Raw genomic sequence first — 17,207 nt, forward strand, 5'->3', positions numbered from 1 at the left:
GAAGATACAAAGTTGGCGATCTTGTCCTTCGTAAAGCAACTTTTGATAAGGACACCCGGAGAGGTAAGTTAGCGCCCAACTAGGAAGGCCCTTATATAATCCTAGAGGAGCTACGAGCCGGTACCTATCGCCTAAAGGCCCCAGACGGACGAATCCTACAACATCCCTGGAATGTCGAGCACTAGAGGTGATACTTTCAATAGCCTTGTAAATTTTGTTTAATCTTAATAAAATTATTATTGAAACTAACTCTTGTCTCGTGCTATCGTATTACCCCCTTTATGCAAGGATGAAAAGCCCTTGGTGCCTTTTCAGGAATAAACCCAAGGCATTAACCCTGTGGTCGACTTCCACAGTCGCCTCTCGACTATATGGGAATATTAAAGACCTAGGCATCTATGTAAGACCTAGGCATATAGCCTCAGGGTTGTCGTCCTATATGAAAAAGCCCTTGGTGCCTTTTCAAGAATAAACCCAAGGTATTAACCCTATGGTTGACTCCCACAGTCGCCTCTCGACTATATAGGGATATTGAAGGCCTAGGCATCTATGTAAGACCTAGGCATACAGCCTCAGGGTTGTCATCCTATATGAAAAGCCTTTGGTGCATTTTTAAGAAAAAACCCAATGCATTAAGCCTATGGTCAGCTCCCACAGTCGCCTCTCGACCATATGGCAATATTGAAGACCTAGGCATCTATGTAAGATCGAGGCATACAGCCTCAGGGCTGTCGTCCTATATGAAAAACCCTTGATGCCTTTTTATGAATAAACCCAATGCATCAATCATATGGTTGACTTCCACAATCATCTTTCGACCACTATGGGTATATGAAGACCTAGGCGCCTGCATAAGACCTAGGCACCCAACCTCAGGGTTGTCATAAGGCTATATATAGATCTAAAGTAGGTAAGTCTCAATATTCGATCGTTCGTCAATAAGCCTAATTGGAGCATGACTTACCGAGTCCTTGTTAGTTGAAGAACCAGACACTCGGCCGGCACAATTTGTACCAAGAGCCAGTCGTCTCAACTTCCATACGACTAGCTCATCACACCAATAAGAGTAGGGCTGCGAACTTCAAGGTAGGAAAGCCAAGCAAGAATGAAGTAAAGACAAGACTCAAAAATGAAAACATAGTTGATTTGTATTTTGATAATCGAACTTCATTACAAGCTCTTTTACAAAACATAAAGGAAGAAGACAGAGACAAGCCCATAGCTCTATTAATCCAAAGCAGTAGCTCCTCCTAGGGCAGAAGTCTCGGTGGGGGCAATGGCGCCTCCTGGGGAAGAAGCCTCAGGGACGGTAGCAGGCTCGGTGGCGGCAGTGGTACCGGCGATGTGACAATGGTCTCAATAGGGTCAGAGGTCTCGATGGCAGCGTCTGGAGAAGGCACAGGTGAATCTTCTTCCATTTCCTCCCCTACCTCATTTTCCCTGTCACTCATCATCAGTTCAAACTCACCTCCACAAGACTCGACCTCTTTTAGGAAATCCAGATAGTAAGAGACCCGGTGATGGTAAAGGCAGTCAGGTGATGGAAGAGGACTGACAGGGACTAGTGAGTCAAGATGGTCAACACCGGCTTTGCAAGCCAAGGCTACCTCCGTTCTGCCCACAACCCCCTGGCACTAGTCCTTGGTTATCTTCTGCCTATATTGCTCTGAGTAGAGACGAACGAGCTGGCCCTCTAAGTCCTTGACGAGCACCGCAGATGCTTGGCCAGCCGATCGTTCTCCCTTGAGTTCTTCTCCCAAATGCTTGACCATATGCTCAGCATTCAATCTAAGACCCTTCTCTGTTTCGACCTCCGCCTCCAAAGTCAATCATCGACCATCTCGCTCGGCAAGTCCCTACTGATGATGGACCACTTCCTCTTTCAGTAGGGCTAATTCCCCTCGAAGCCTAGCAATGGAAGCCTCATGGTCCGCACTATGGGGTCGGACCCCTTTAGGGCCTTCTCCTTAGCATCCATCTCTTGCCACCAACGGACTTTAACATTGTTAAGTTCGGCCTCCAAGGCGTTGATTCTTTCCTCCACCTTTTTCTTGGCTACCTTCTCTTCTTCTAACTCCTTCTGCCACCTCCCTGATGGAGCGTCGTGCATGTATTTGAGCCTCTTCATACAGCTCTTGTTTATATAGAGCCCCCCTAACCAAGTGGGGCCTTGAGAGCTAGATGCAAGCCATGGCTTGGCATCCCTCTAAGAATCCCTTATCCTTCGAGAGGGTGAATTGCTGCACTGCTGTTATTGGAGTCCTCAAAGCCCCCAAAACTAAACTCTCCTCATCAAAAGAGGCTGGCGGGATGAACTTGTCGTCCTCCGAGAGCTCCTCCCTAGGTGATCAAGGACACACAGACACCCCTGAAAACATAGCTTCTGCCGCCTCCCAAGTTAGATGGTCAACGTCAGAAGTCCAATGAGGAAAAGGTCAAACGCTTCTTTGCTTTCAGCCACCTTCACCAACCTCAATTTTGATTGAGGGAGGGCCTGTTCTTCACCTCCACCAGTCACCCCGACAGGCTCTTTGCCGGGTCTACAAGATGACCCGAGCCCAGAATAGAAACCCCAACGTCAAAATTTTTTACCATTGAAGCCTCCCCCTCAGTTGGCAAGGATGGATCATCAACGGTGACGACGTCGGGTTATCATTGGTCCTCGACTAGCTGTTGCGGTCGTCCCTCAACCTGCTAATAGTTTACAGCTGGTTGAGCTTGTTGATGCCCCGTAGTCAGTTGGACCTGAATAAACCTCATTGACCTATTATCCCCTTGAATCTTCTTGGCCAATTTCTTGGCCTTCACTCGCTGTCTCTCCAGCTGAGCGGTGACTTCGGTGACATTCGACTAAAGGCCAGCCTCTTCTGTAGGAACAATGTATCCCCTCAGTCTCTTCTGGGCATGGCACCAGAACTCGGCCCTTCATTTCTTATTGCCTCCCTGTTACTCTCTTCAAAGGGGAGAACTAGCATCTCGACCCTGAACTTGTCAACATCTGTGGGTGAGATTCTCGAGATTTGCACTACCCAGTGTGATGCTACATCGAAGAAGTTGATTCGCTCCTGAGACCCAGCGTAGGTGCGAATCTTATCCAACTGTTGCCTCTCCTCATGCCCAGACAGGAGTAGCCTAAAATTGTCCCTGTTTACCTTGGGTCAGTTAGAACAGGAGAACACGCTGTTAGCACCAAATACCCAGACGAAATGCTCCTTCCAATCTCTGTTGGAGTCGGGAGCATCCGTCACAAATTTGAAGTTCTCACTATAATGGAAGAAATAGTGAGGATCCTTTTTTGTCGACCTAGCACTAACCAATTGTCCGAACAGACGCAAATTCGGCTCGACCTCGACACGGTGGCATATGACCACGAAACTCACCAACACCCCTATTGCGTTGGGGGTAAATAGGCATGGGGAAACCCCCATAGAGATGTACGCTTCCTTAATAAAAGAATGAAACGACAATCGGAGCCCATACTCAATGTGGGAAAGATAAAGTGGCGCCCTATTTGGGCCACGGTGATACACTGCTTTATGTCTCACGGGCACCTCCAGGGTAAACGCCCGTGGGATGTCATAAAGCTCATAATACTTATGGAGCTCGTCAGCATGAACCTTTGAATGAAATGATCTGAGGAGGGTGATCCTCTCCTCATTGCGACCAGTGAAAGATCTTTGAGAAGCAATCGAAAATTTATAGTTAGAAAATTTGAAGGAATTGGAGAGGAATAAACGCCAAAGATTGGGAGGTAGGAGTTCATAAAGGATTCCTTGTCACTTCCAATTGGTTATTTATAGAATTCAAGAGACACGTGGAGTCATATGAACGGTCACCACGTTTCGAGATAAGCGGCTGAGATTCGCCTAGAAATCTCAAAGCGGTTCACACGAACATCGAAGAGTTGTCTCCCTTTACTTTGCACTAATCTGTTCAAAAAATCGAAGTAGTGCTATTTACTCTATGACAACTGGCAGTACTTTTACATCATTTCAAACACTGATGTTCCGCCAGTCTAATAAAGACCTTTAGTAAATCATTGAGCTATCTTCTCAACAAACCATCAACCACGAACCCGACCATCAGTAAATCATTGAGCTATCTTCTCGACAAACCATCAACCGTGAACCCGTCGACTCTCAATGGTCGACCGCTAGCATTGGTAATCTTTCTATAATCTTTATCGAGGAATTTTAACATTGACTATCTAATAGCCGAATGTATCAGTATTATTGATCTTTAAAAAAAAAAGAAGACGAGTCGACTCCAGAACCGATGGTTGGATTTTCAAGCTTAAACTAAAGCCCAGTTGTTCAGTAGACACATTGAAACCATGCAGCAAAGCGAAACAATAGAGGGAAGGCCAAAAGTAGTTTTCTATTCATTCGGCAAAATATCTTACAGGGTACAATGTATCTACAAAATAACAAGTATACGAAGGGGAAATAGGATGCTAAATAAGCTAAGGGAAGTCCATCCCGGCTCCTGGAGTCGGAGGTGGGGAAGTCTTGGGAACAACCGATGGAGGGGTCGAGTAGCCCTCTCCATTATCTGAATCATCTGAATCATCCTCATCCTCGTCCAGATTAAGCCCTCCACCGAGCGCATCCACTTGCCTTAACACATCCAAGCAATTGGCTACCATCGGAGGGTAATGAAAGCGATCAGGTGGGTTCTTCATTTTGGCTGGAAGCTGAGCCCAGAGATAGTCATACCCGGCTTACAGGCTATTACCACTTAAGTCTTTCCAGTCAAACTAAGGCAATACTCATCAATGTTTTCCTGGTGATGGGACTCTGATTTAAGATGAGCATTCTCTTCTTGCAATTTATCTAACCTGGAGCGTTCCTCGCCCAACTTACACCTTGCATGCGCGGTTGCCTCCTTCTCTGCCTTAGCTAGCGCCTTGATGCGTTCCTTTGCTTGGAGAGCTTCACTTAATTGCTCCTTGTGTTTTTCTGACCTCAAGAGCACTCGGGGTTGGCGGCTCTGTAGCTCTCCTCAAGCTAGTCTCTTGGTCGGGTCTAAGAGTAACAACCTCCCTAAGGAGCCTATGATAGGCGGTCCAAACGTTATCTACTCGCCGATATAGTTCCTCGTCCACCAAAGCACCCCAAACAAATAGCTATAAAGACAATGATGGAGACCAACACTTGGGACCTACTGTAAATACTAATCATCTTGAGGAAGACAAATTTGCTCTACCGCCTTTTGTTAATTCCGACGTGAACCCAGAATAATCCCTCTAGCGTCAAGGTGCTCAACAGGATCAAAGTGAAATCCTAGGTTGGGCTCTCTCCCGTATCGGGTACCTCTCTCATCGAGCCCAATGAGATAGCTCCTCATCTCATCCTAGTTCTCGATACCAACATCAGTCACGAGATGAGGATAAGGATACTCTAATCCGGGAGGAGGCACTATTTCCTCCTCACTAGCTGCTTTCCCTGGGTGAGTCGACTCATGATGTCGGCCAAACGACTCTCCCTCTCCAGTGACTCTGGTCTCGTGTCGCCTTCGTCGAGAAGCCATCGCTTGTTCCCTCGAAGTACGACTCATTTGAGTGAACAACATCCGTCTCGTTGGATATCGGCTTCCTTGCATGTGCTGCGCTGGCTCGTCTCACCTTGAGACGTTTGTTCTGAATGCCTCCGCCTTCATCTGAGGACGAGGGTGGGCATAACCTCTTACTCTACAGCCTTCGCTAGGGTGGTATCTCGATGCCAACGTTTTATGGGTCTAGCCGACGGCTCCTCTCAAGGATCGACTATAGGAACAGTAGACACTAGCGCCGTCTCTACTTCCCCTGTGATGAGAACTGAGGTTGTCTCATAGTCTTGATCAGTAGGGGACTCATATGACATGCCAGCAACCCTCAGAACTAATTGATTAAGCAAATTCTCGAACCGACGAGAGCCGGCATAAGCATTGATCATCTCAAACTAGTTCCTATCGGCCTCTAAGTGCTTTCCTCTTTATCTTTGGCCATCTAGAGCAGCCCATTTCTAAGTCGTCCCCGACGACCCAAACAAATCGCTCCTTCCAATCTTTATGAGATTCAGGAAGGTTGGTGATGAGTTTGGACTTTATCACCATTTGGAAGTGAAAATGAGCTTCTTTTTGGGTCACCTTCATAGTAACTAAACGACCAAAAACCTTTAGTGAAGGCTTAATCCCTAACCAACGACATATGACCTCAAACTCCACTAAGACAACAATCGTATTCTGCTTCATCTGCGCTGACGACACTCCTAGCACCTCAAACACGTATTTGATAAAAGGATGCAGAGGTAATCTTAAACCACACTCTAAATGCCTCACATAGAGCGGATGCCGCCCTAGCCCATGGTCGTATATAGCCTCAGACACTGTAGGAGCCAACAATTTATATCCCTCAGGGGTGTCAAACTTCTTATAAAGTCCCCTTTCTGTGGCAAGGTCACTTTCGAGTGGATATTCTCTAAGAAACTTCGTCGGTCACAAGGATCAGAAGCCATTGAAAGAAAAAAGAAGAAACTAATCACTGAAGGAGATGAACGGAGAAGAGGAACTGTTCCCTTAGAAGAAATTTGGAAAAGCAATAATCGCCACTCCTTGAGCCTTATTCCTATTTAGGGACCGCTAATTCTTTGGCTGCTAGAAAATGAACCGTTGAATTTAGCTATATCCAACGATCCAAATATAGGAAATGCGCGCCATTCGCCTCGGATAGCCCGCCATCTATCATGAAAAGTGAGGCTGCAGCAGTAAAGTGGAAGTATGATGACGTCAGCCATGTCGTTTCGGAAGAAACTTTTCAGTTCTAATTTAACTCATCCACAAACATCCAAGAGCAATTTTTTATTCTATTTCCACTCAGACCCGGCTAAAACCGCCTCTAAGCAAAAGGGACCAACTGTTATAGTACTCCTACTCTTGGAGATATGGTGTATTAGTAAACAAATGGATGAATCCTTATATGTCTTGCCCAGCTCAAAGAGATAACCCAGATCCCCTATAGTCTGACTCAGTCGATTCGTCTAGTCGACATTCTTCCATGCCGACACGAAAGTCGGTGTTAGTCGGTCTTCTCATCCTAGACAGCTCTCCAAGAGTCTACTCGGCTACTCGTCCAGAACACTTCTTGAACCGCCTTGAAACGGCCTTACTTCTCGACGAAGCTACCCTTACTAGCTACATGTCTGTATCGCATTTAATGCATAGCAGGTGCATTATTTCTCTAGCCCCGATAGTCTTCCTGACTCATCGGACCACGTGGGTCACTATCCCACCACTGATCACTTCCCATTTAATGCCGAAGTGATCTACCCTCCAGTCGTCATCCGACACTTGTAAAGCAAAAGCTGATTCAGCTACCAACCCGCACTTTGCCACCGCCTCACTATGCTCGACCGAAGTGACCAATTAACCGTTCATGCTTCATATATACATACAAGTATCATTCGAACTTAGAGGAGGACCTTTTGGAAAAAACAGAGATCGAACCCTAGAGTATTTTTCTGCACACAAGAATACATTGTTCTAACTTTTCCCACTCAAGTTCAGATTAACTAACTTGATCATTGGAGGTACAACAGGGGAACTAATCTCCGCCCCCTTACGAGTTTCTACACGTGCAGATTAATCGACAATCAAACTCAAGAAACAGACATAAAGTCAGGGAAGAAAGCGGCCATTCGTCCACATTGAACCGAACCTATCCTCTTCTAGATACTATTGACTGTTTGATCTTAGTCATCAACAATTTCTTTAAGCACATCGTTTCATAAACACACAGCAACTAAACTTGAAAAGGTTTAAAAATACAGCACTTCAACTTCCTAACAGATATATCTGTTTTATTCCAGATTTAACCACATGCGCTAACAAATTAATCATGTGGCTAATAAAAAATTTCATGGGATTGAAAATCTCGTGAAGTTTTCCTATCAAACATCTTCACGGGATTTCTATTCATCCCGTGAAGTTTTTTTATTAACCACATGATTAATTTTGTCCTAAACATCACGGAATTCTCAATCCCATGAAGTTTTTGCAACTTATTTAACATTTTCACTTCAGTTTTAGCCAGCTAGCTGAAACTGACTGGAACTGTGTTGAAAATGCTAAATAAATGTTAAAGGGGTCAATTTTTGAAAATAAAGTTCAAATATGGTTGGTTTTGAAAAGTTGTCCCTTGCTTAATTGTGTGCGAGTTGCTTTTCTATCAGAGAGCTAAATTTTCTCAATGAAAAATTTCTGCTTTGGAAAGACGTTTATTTAGACACGATGAAGGAAGAAATTTAAAGTACAAACAGAACTTTCATAATTCTAATATACCCGCTAATACGTGTAGCAGTGTAAACGCTATGCTAATAATCCTTTCAGTAAACGTGACCTTTGTTCATTTATCTAACTGTTGACGCATGCTATCTCTGCATTGAGACTTTCATTTATTACAAAGAAGCAAATAGTGGTCATTATTCCAGCAGTTTACTTTTGGCTCCCCCTCCTTAGGGGATTCCGTCAAAAATTAAAAAAGAAGTCATTTTTTTTATAATTGCTTAGCTCTTGTTTGGATTGAGGGGAATGAGGGTGAAGGGAAGTTAGGGAAACCATTCACTTCCATTCACCTTGTTTGGAAACACTTAGGAGGTGAAGTTAATTCACCCTAGTTCCCCTTGGTTCACCCCTAATAGTATAAAATTTGTTACCCCCCAAATTGGGGTGTAATCAAGGGGAAGGGAACTCCCTTCCCTTCCCTTCCCTTCTCTCAGTTTCCCTTAACTTCCCTTCACCCCCTACAAATGTGTTTTTGGTGTTGTGTTTTTCTGGAAAAACACATTGGTGTTTTGTTTTGTCTTCCAAAGTGTTTTGAAAACACGGTTGTGGTTTTGAAAGATCACAGAACTTCACTATGATAAATCAAACAGAAATTCACAAAGAAAAGAACTTGACTAAATCCTTCATCCTTATTTCACTTCATACAAGATGAGAACAACTATAAATTTTATCTAATAGTTCCAACTTATCAAAACTAATAAAAAAGAACATTTTTGGATATCTATACTGCATTCAAACTAAGCAAAAATCGAGACAACATGGCCAAGTGAAAAATATTAAACAACATATTGAATCTACAAAAACCTAGATAGGATGAGTTATAAGAGCATCTCCACGGGTTCCCTTGGATGTCCCTTAATTTAGGGGGTACTATTGGGGAAGGGATTGGTTCTTCTCCAATGGTTCCCCTTAAAACCCCCCTACCCCTTAATTAATTATATTTAGTTTTTTAATTTTATGAATTAAGATTTAATTAAATATGTAGTTTATTTATAAATGAATAAATAATTAAATATTAATAACTAAAAATAATTAATTAATTAATTAATCTAAATTAAGAAATTACTTTATATAATCATTAAATTAATTAATTAAATAAAAATTTAACAAATAACTAATTTAGATAATAATTAATTTATATAAATCGTGTTAAAAGTTAAATATTATTTTAAATTTAAATTCATATTATTTTAATATTAATTTTATTTAACAATAATATCTCAACGGTCATATTTCAACGGTCATATTCTAACGGTCATATTTCAACGGTCATATTTTAACGATCGTATTTCAACGGTCGTTTTTTAATTAAATGTGGTCACTCCTTCTATAAATAGTACTACCAGTGTCCTTCATTTTCACTAAATTCAAATTCATTCAATTTTTTTAACTCAATCTTCAATATTATTTATGGCTAGTAATTTGTTACGTGCCTTGCTACAAGAGGAAGAGGATGACGACGATGATGATTACGCGACCTTATTAGCAATCGCATCTTTGGAAGAACACCACTCCAGCGAAGGTCAAAGTTCTCGTCGTCGTGGTTCCATTCCAGGGCACGCTGTAATTCAACGCAATAGAGCTGAAGGTCACGAGAGGCTTTTTCATGATTATTTTAGTGAATCTCCTGTGTATCCAGCAAAACTATTTCGAAGGAGGTTTCGTATGCATCGCCCACTATTTTTGCGTATTTTATCCGCAGTGGAAACACATGATTCCTACTTTGTCCAGAAACGGGATGCTGCTGGGAAAATTGGTTTATCCTCACTACAGAAAGTAACTGCTGCTATGAGGATGCTTGCTTATGGAGTATCAGCAGATTCTGTGGATGATTACGTGCGGATTGGAGAAAGCACCGCTATAGAGAGTCTCGGCAGGTTTACCAAAGCAATTGTTACAATTTTCGGTGATGAGTATCTAAGGTCACCAACTGACGAGGACACTGCAAGATTGCTTGCAATTGGCAAACAACGGGGATTTCCTAGGATGTTAGGAAGCATTGACTGCATGCATTGGAGATGGATGAATTATCCGGCTGCGTATCATGGTATGTATACTGGTCACAACCACACTCCTACAATAATTTTAGAAGCTGTTGCTGCGTATCATGGTATGTATACTGGTCACAACCACACTCCTACAATAATTTTAGAAGCTGTTGCTTCCTAATGATCGTTGGATTTGGCATGCTTATTTTGGTTTACCGGGAGCTCTTAATGACATTAATGTGTTAGAACGGTCTTCCGTTTTTTCTCAACTTGCTGAAGGGCATGGTCTGACTGTTAATTATACAGTCAATGGTCATGAATACATGATGGGATACTACCTTGCTGATGGTATATATCCGTCATGGGCAACATTTGTTAAAACAATTTCTTTACCACAAGGAAATAAAAGAAAACATTTTGCTACACTTCAAGAGTCGGCAAGAAAGGATGTAGAGCGAGCATTCGGGGTACTCCAATCACGCTTTGCAATTGTGCGTGGACCAGCTCGCTCTTGGGATGAGAAAATATTGAAAAATATTATGCAAGCATGCATAATAATGCATAACATGATTGTTGAAGATGAAAGAAATGATGATTATATCGACTTCACGTACGATGCTGTTGAGGAAGCCCCAACTATATCAGTATCTCACGAACGTACAATAGATTTGTGTGAATTTATTCAGAATCATCATCGCATTAGAGACAGACAAACTCATTCTCAATTGCAATTGGATCTTGTCGAACATTTATGGGAATGAAATGGTGGGCTTTAGTAAGGGATTTGTATGCTGATGTAATATTAATGTCATTTAATTTAGTGTTGCAAGTAAAGACCTGTTAGTTGATGTAATATTGATGTTATTGAATTTCTATATTAATATGTGATCATATTTGATTTTTGAGAAAAGTTTCCATTTGCATAAATAGAATTTCATAAAATCTTCAAATACGATACATCATCTTCAAGTACGATACAACAAGAGTAAATTGAAATACATAAGAGCACACTAAATATGATACATCATCTTCAAGTACGATACAACAAGAGTAAATTGAAATACATAAAAACACACTAAATAAATTGTAGATTTGAACCGCCACCATCTTCCTTCTAATTTGAGCTACTCTCTTTATTTCTTTTTCTTTCCGATCCTGCTTCATTTCATCAATAAACAACATCACTGGTGTAATTTCAGAAGCCACATTCTTGTCTTTACCTTGTTTCAACCTTTCTTTTGCAGCCTTTCTTCCTATGGGCCTTGACGAACCCTCAGTAGGACATTCGTCTTCTCTACAATTTATTGAATCTGGAGTTGCATGAGAAGATGTAGCAGGACTTGAATTTTTTGACCTCTTAGATTTTTTCATTGAAAATTGGCCAAGCCACTTTGGATGGAACCTTAACTCATTCCAACAATGTAAAAATTGAAAACTTGCTCCTTGCATGCTTTGAAACATTTGCATCGCTTCCATAATCTAATTAAAAAATAAAATAAATTTACTAACATGTAAAAAGTAAAACAATTAATAAATTATATAAATCTAATCAGTTTAAATAATTTGAAGCCACAATTAGTACCTTGTCATTCTCTGTCACGTCACTTTGATTTCTTGCTTCAATTTGATTAAAACACCCACAAAATTTACTAACTGCAATTTGAATAGCAAACCAACGGTGCTCTAACCCTTTTTGATCACGATCGCTACTGAATGTTTTGTTTTCATGATAGTAAGTTGCTACTCGGTGCCAAAATGTAGAATATTTTTGTAATGTCCCTTGCACTAGATCAATGCTAGTGTTGATCCATGCAGATACAAGCAAGGTGTCTTCTTCGATCCGATATTTTGATTTTCGCATTGACTTCTTTTGCAATGGTATATCTTTTACCGTATTTTCTTCTGGTATGTCCGGCTGAAACGATTGCTCTTCATATTGATCTTCCCATGGATAATGACTAGTCATCAAATTGACATAATATGGATTATTATTTTCTGCCATCTACATCAGTATAAATCTCACATGAGTATGATTTAATTAAAATTCTCAAATTGTTAAAAATATAAGAAACATGAAGTGCAGTTATAATTAAACAAAAAATATAACCTACCTTAAATTGTAGTATATATGATGAAATAGAGGTAGAAATAATGAAAGAGTGAAGTGTGAAAGTGAACATCAGGGTAGTGCCTTATTTATAGTGTAAAAATTAATTAGATAGTTTTAAAAAAATTAGCTATTCTAGCTAAAAAAACAAAAAAAAAACCTATACTAGAAAAATAGTCTGGACTAGGAAAAAAGCCTATACAAGAAAACACCCTATACTGCAAAGACAAAACCTATAATTAAAAAAGCCTATACTAGAAAAACAACCTACACTAGAAAAAAATCTTATACTAGAAACACACCCTATACCACAAAGACAACCTATAATTAAAAAAAATCATATACTAGAAAAACAGCCTATATTAGAAAAAAAAACCTATACTAGAAAAATACTTTATACTAGAAAAAACAACCTATAATTAATAAAAAAATATTAATAAAAAATTATAATAAAAAATTATAAGAGGTACATTTTAAAAAATATTAAACAAATTAAATTAACTACACATTAATTTAATTATATTATTTTAAATTAACTATATATTAACTAAATTTAATAACACATAAATTAACACTAAAAGAAAATATATTATTATAAAATTATAAGGGGAAGGTTAAGGGACTTTAACCTTCCCCTTAATCTAGGGAGAAAGTTTAGGAACTTGGGGTGTAGGGGGAACTTTTCCGGTCCATTGGAGACCATGTCCCCTAAAAACCCCTTAATTTAGCTAAGGGGCCGGATTTTCCCGGCCCCTTGGAGATGCTCTAATCACAATTCAAGTAGGATTAAAAAAAACCATAAAACTTAACCTCCTCCTGCAATCAGCAGCAACACGACGAAGCTGCTTGATCGAAGCGGGCGGAGACGACGAAAGCATCTCTAGATCAATTCGCCATCGAACCCCTCTTAGATTAGAAAACCTCAAATTATCTGACTCCTGATGCGATGCCTCCCTCAATAGAAGCTCGGTTGGAGCTGAGGACATTATCCTTTCTTAAATCCCCAACCAAAGGAGCAAATTTTTCGTGAGTTGAGAATGGTTACTGTGAGTTGAGAACGAAGGTGACGGCCACGGCTACAGGCTTTGGAGCCACCGGCTACAGGCTTTGGAAGGCGGCGACGACGACGAGGCTTGAGGATCTGGAGGTGATGAGGCTTGAGGGATCTGGAGGCGATGAGGCTTGAGGGATCTGGAGGAGAAGGCGATCTGGAGGCGACGGCGGACTGTAGGCGACGACGGGCTGGAGGCGACGACGGAATTTGGAGGATCTGGAGGCTACGCAAGGAATCAGATCTGAAGCTTGGTGCTGTTTGCGAGGACGACGGAGACGCGATGGCCACGCCACGGCGAAGGAGAGACGGCGACGTCGGCGGGCTTTGGAAGGCGACGTCGGCGGGCTTGAAGGCGACGACGGCGACGGGCTTGTGGCGAGATGAGATCTGAGAGCTTGGATCGATGTTTTGGGGGAAATGAAAACAACGGGCTTTAAACAACTTTTTCTTGTTTTGAGAAAACCGTTGAAATTTTGGGTTGGTTGTGGTTTTGGACACAAAAACAGAAAGGTTACCAAACACGTTTTGTTTTTATTTTTTTAAAACGAAACGAAAACCGCACAAACATAACGGTTACCAAACGCAGCCTTAATTATATGCAGCCTTAATTATATGCAACGCCTTTCAAGGAGCTAAATTTTCTCAATCAGAAATATGTGCCTCAGAACACGTTATATTTAGATGCAAGTAAAGAAGAAATTTAAAGTACTTGATTGTCATGTGAACACAGATCTTTCCTAATTCGAATATATCAATTCCAGGTGAACACTATGCTAATGCTTTAAAGTAAATGAAACATTTGTGCATTTATACCAATTGTTAACGCATATGATATCTGTAGTTTTCTTTCGGTGTGGTGATACAAAAAAATGGCAGCTATTGTGATATCATCCCAGGCCCACTATAGGTCCTTCTATCATCAGCACTATCACAACTACCAACATTACACATATTTTCGAATTTATTGAAACTATCCTCCATTCCAGCTACATACTTCTCCATCCCCTCTACATGCCGAGCCAAATCTAAGCCCATTTTCATCCATTTCCTTGCCTCCTCAACCTGTCGAAGCCTAATAGCCATCCCTCCCTTGTTCCAGGCTGTAGTTGCAAGCCATTTTCCCTCTTCAGTTGGATACTCTCCATCCTTTAGGCCCACAATTATCTGGTAAGCCTGCCAATAATTCTTGATATCATCCATTCCGGAGAGCCCTGCTAGACTAATTAGCCTTCGGAGAACTGTGGCAACCATGTGGTAGTCTGGTGAGGGGCATGCTAGGAGTGTAGAGAGGCAGGAATTCAATGCAAAATCTGCGGCCTCTGGATTTGTTCTGAGGCCCTGGCTTGCTACAAGACCAAGCTGGAGAAGATGATTAGGGCTGCATGATTTGGAGGAAGCAAAGCTCTGTACCAGCTGGAGTTGTTGAGGCTGCCCATAATCGACCTTGTTGAGCAGATGATAGGTGTTGAATGTATGAAGGAAGAAGAGAGTAGAGGCTTCGGCTTCCTGGTCACTGCTGGATATTGATGGAAGTATCTGTATTCAGTTAACAATGACATCCACTTGTTTCAGTCGATAAAAAAACATTGTTTCGCTTCATTCACCAAGTTAAAACTGATGCTAGCCATTAGCCAAGATGGTTGAGAATCCACAAAATTTAACGAGACAAAAATCATATCAATCACATAACAATAGTATTTCAAAAGACAATATACAGTTCATAAACTCTAGATGCACGTCAAGAAACATCTCAAGCTAAGGTTATTTTACATATGGATGATCAAGCATAAGATGTGAATTTTATAGGGTTGTTGGGTTACCTTGCCAGCTCTGCTGAGCATTTCCATAGCCTTTCTGACACTGGACTCCGGCATTGGCACCTTATTCTGTTCCTCAAAATTGATCATAGCTCCAACACTCACAATCAAAGCCTTACAAACCATGAAATTAGTTCCATCACTTTCGTTGCTGATTTTACTGTAGAATTCTGAAGCAAACTCCAAGAACTCTGCAGCAGAGTCATACTTTTTCTCCTTCGCCATCTTCAATCCCATATTCCATGAATTCCCTGCAAACCAGCTGAGCTCACGGCTACCAACAGCTCCCTTTCCAAAAAAGGGCTCAACTCCGAGATCTGTCATTTTAGAGCGAGCACACCTGGTATGCTTAAGGATCTCATGCTCGGTATCTGGATACCTGTGTAGGAGTGTGATGAGGTTGCGTTGGACCGCAACTTCTGGCATTGGCATTTGCTTCCCTGAGGAACAGAGGTTGAGGAGGACAGAGAGTGATGAGATGGCAACAGGAAGAGCTTGGCAAGCAATGGCCTCATGGGTTGAGAGCATGAGATACTCTGGGTTGAAATCAATGCAGCTAGTCATTGCTTGTATCTGATTGATGGCCTCTTTCTCCTCTCTCTTTTGCAGGTGAATTTTGAACTGCAATTTAAGATGGAAGGAAACTTTTTTTAAGTTTTGCAGTAATGAATGGTTCATACCTAACTTCTCCCACAGAAGGTGATACAGTAGGTTTTAGTTTCAGGAAGAGAAGCCCTCAGGGGAGAATAACCATTGCATGGGAATTGGACAAGAAAAACTTTGATAATGAACTTGAGTTCCTTTTTGGGACCCAATCTTGGACTTAACAATTCAGGAAAGAAATTCTTTTCAGCCACTTCTCTTTCAGATAGTTATCCTTTGGTTTGCAAATTCATGTCTACTTGAGGAAATAATTCAAAATTTTAAATTATGAAATGTAAATGAGTTGAAGACATCATATATAACAACTTGACTTCAATAAAAAAAAATCCAATTGCACAACTTAAAGGCTGATTCTATCAGCTCAAGTTCAATCATCTATCTGGATTCATGAAACTATAAGAAATCTGTACGGCTCATAATATATATCATGACTATGATAAACATAATTAATAAAAAAATATACAAAGATACTTCTGAGCATACAAATCCATCTAGGATTTTAAGATGGATTTGCTAGTTAAATAATATTTTCTGTAGTTAAGGTATAATCATCAACAACATGAATATCGTGTGGTGCATTAACTAACTAATAATGCATTTTGAAGAATTAGTCTGCATGTGATGTTTTTCATTTGAGAATCAAGGGGGGGAAAATACCTTAAGGAAAGTGCTCCTGATGTTGGGCTCAAGCTGCAGAGCAAAGGAGAGGATAGGATTAGCAAGATTTTCCAGACCCCGTGTAGGTTTTTAACTTAAAACTATTATTCCCTAAAAACGTTATTTCCATTTTCATCTCATAGCACCTTCTCAGCCTGGTCAATGAATTCCTGAGCTCGATCAAGCTGTGCGAGTGCAAGATGGCAGAGGCAAAGAACTCTGAAGCAGTTGGACCGCCTGATCCTGCTTTCCTCATCACGCGGCATGTAAAGCATTGATTTTTCAAACATCTCTGATGCAATCTTGTACTCCTTCAGTCTGAAATACTCTGCCCCACTGCAATTCAGATCTTCAAAAATAAAATTTCATCTCATTCAAAGAAAGAAAGCTGAAACTTATAAAGGATATCAATGACATCTGAAACCACAGCATTGACTCATGTGCACAAAATTCTTGTAGAGAATATAAATAAGGGTTGCTTTCACTTAATGCCCTAAACTTTGGGTTTTTTGCACATAAAACTCCGGAACTTTGTTTGTTCCGCTTAAACCCCTGGACTTGTCCCACTTAACCCCCAAAGTAGCACCATCAATAATAATGTG

General features: G+C 41.0%; 2 protein-coding genes across 2 annotated transcripts in view; one reads left to right on the plus strand and one right to left on the minus strand.

Moving 5' to 3' along the window:
• Window positions 9,730-11,068, plus strand: LOC109839119. The gene is made up of 2 exons (XM_020407551.1): window positions 9,730-10,429; window positions 10,587-11,068. The coding sequence occupies exons 1-2, from the start codon at window positions 9,730-9,732 to the stop codon at window positions 11,066-11,068; spliced, it is 1,182 nt and encodes a 393-aa protein (XP_020263140.1).
• The window catches only part of LOC109837931 (TPR repeat-containing protein ZIP4), a 7,424-nt gene continuing 4,462 nt past the window's right edge, over window positions 14,246-17,207 (minus strand). The window contains 4 exon segments of the mRNA XM_020406316.1: window positions 14,246-15,004; window positions 15,289-15,906; window positions 16,606-16,638; window positions 16,752-16,941. Coding sequence (XP_020261905.1) covers window positions 14,345-15,004; window positions 15,289-15,906; window positions 16,606-16,638; window positions 16,752-16,941 — 1,501 coding nt within the window. The 3' untranslated portion in view covers window positions 14,246-14,344.

The sequence above is a fragment of the Asparagus officinalis genome, chromosome 4 (genome assembly GCF_001876935.1).
Source record: "Asparagus officinalis chromosome 4, Aspof.V1, whole genome shotgun sequence".
In the NCBI taxonomy this organism is placed as follows: domain Eukaryota; kingdom Viridiplantae; phylum Streptophyta; class Magnoliopsida; order Asparagales; family Asparagaceae; genus Asparagus; species Asparagus officinalis.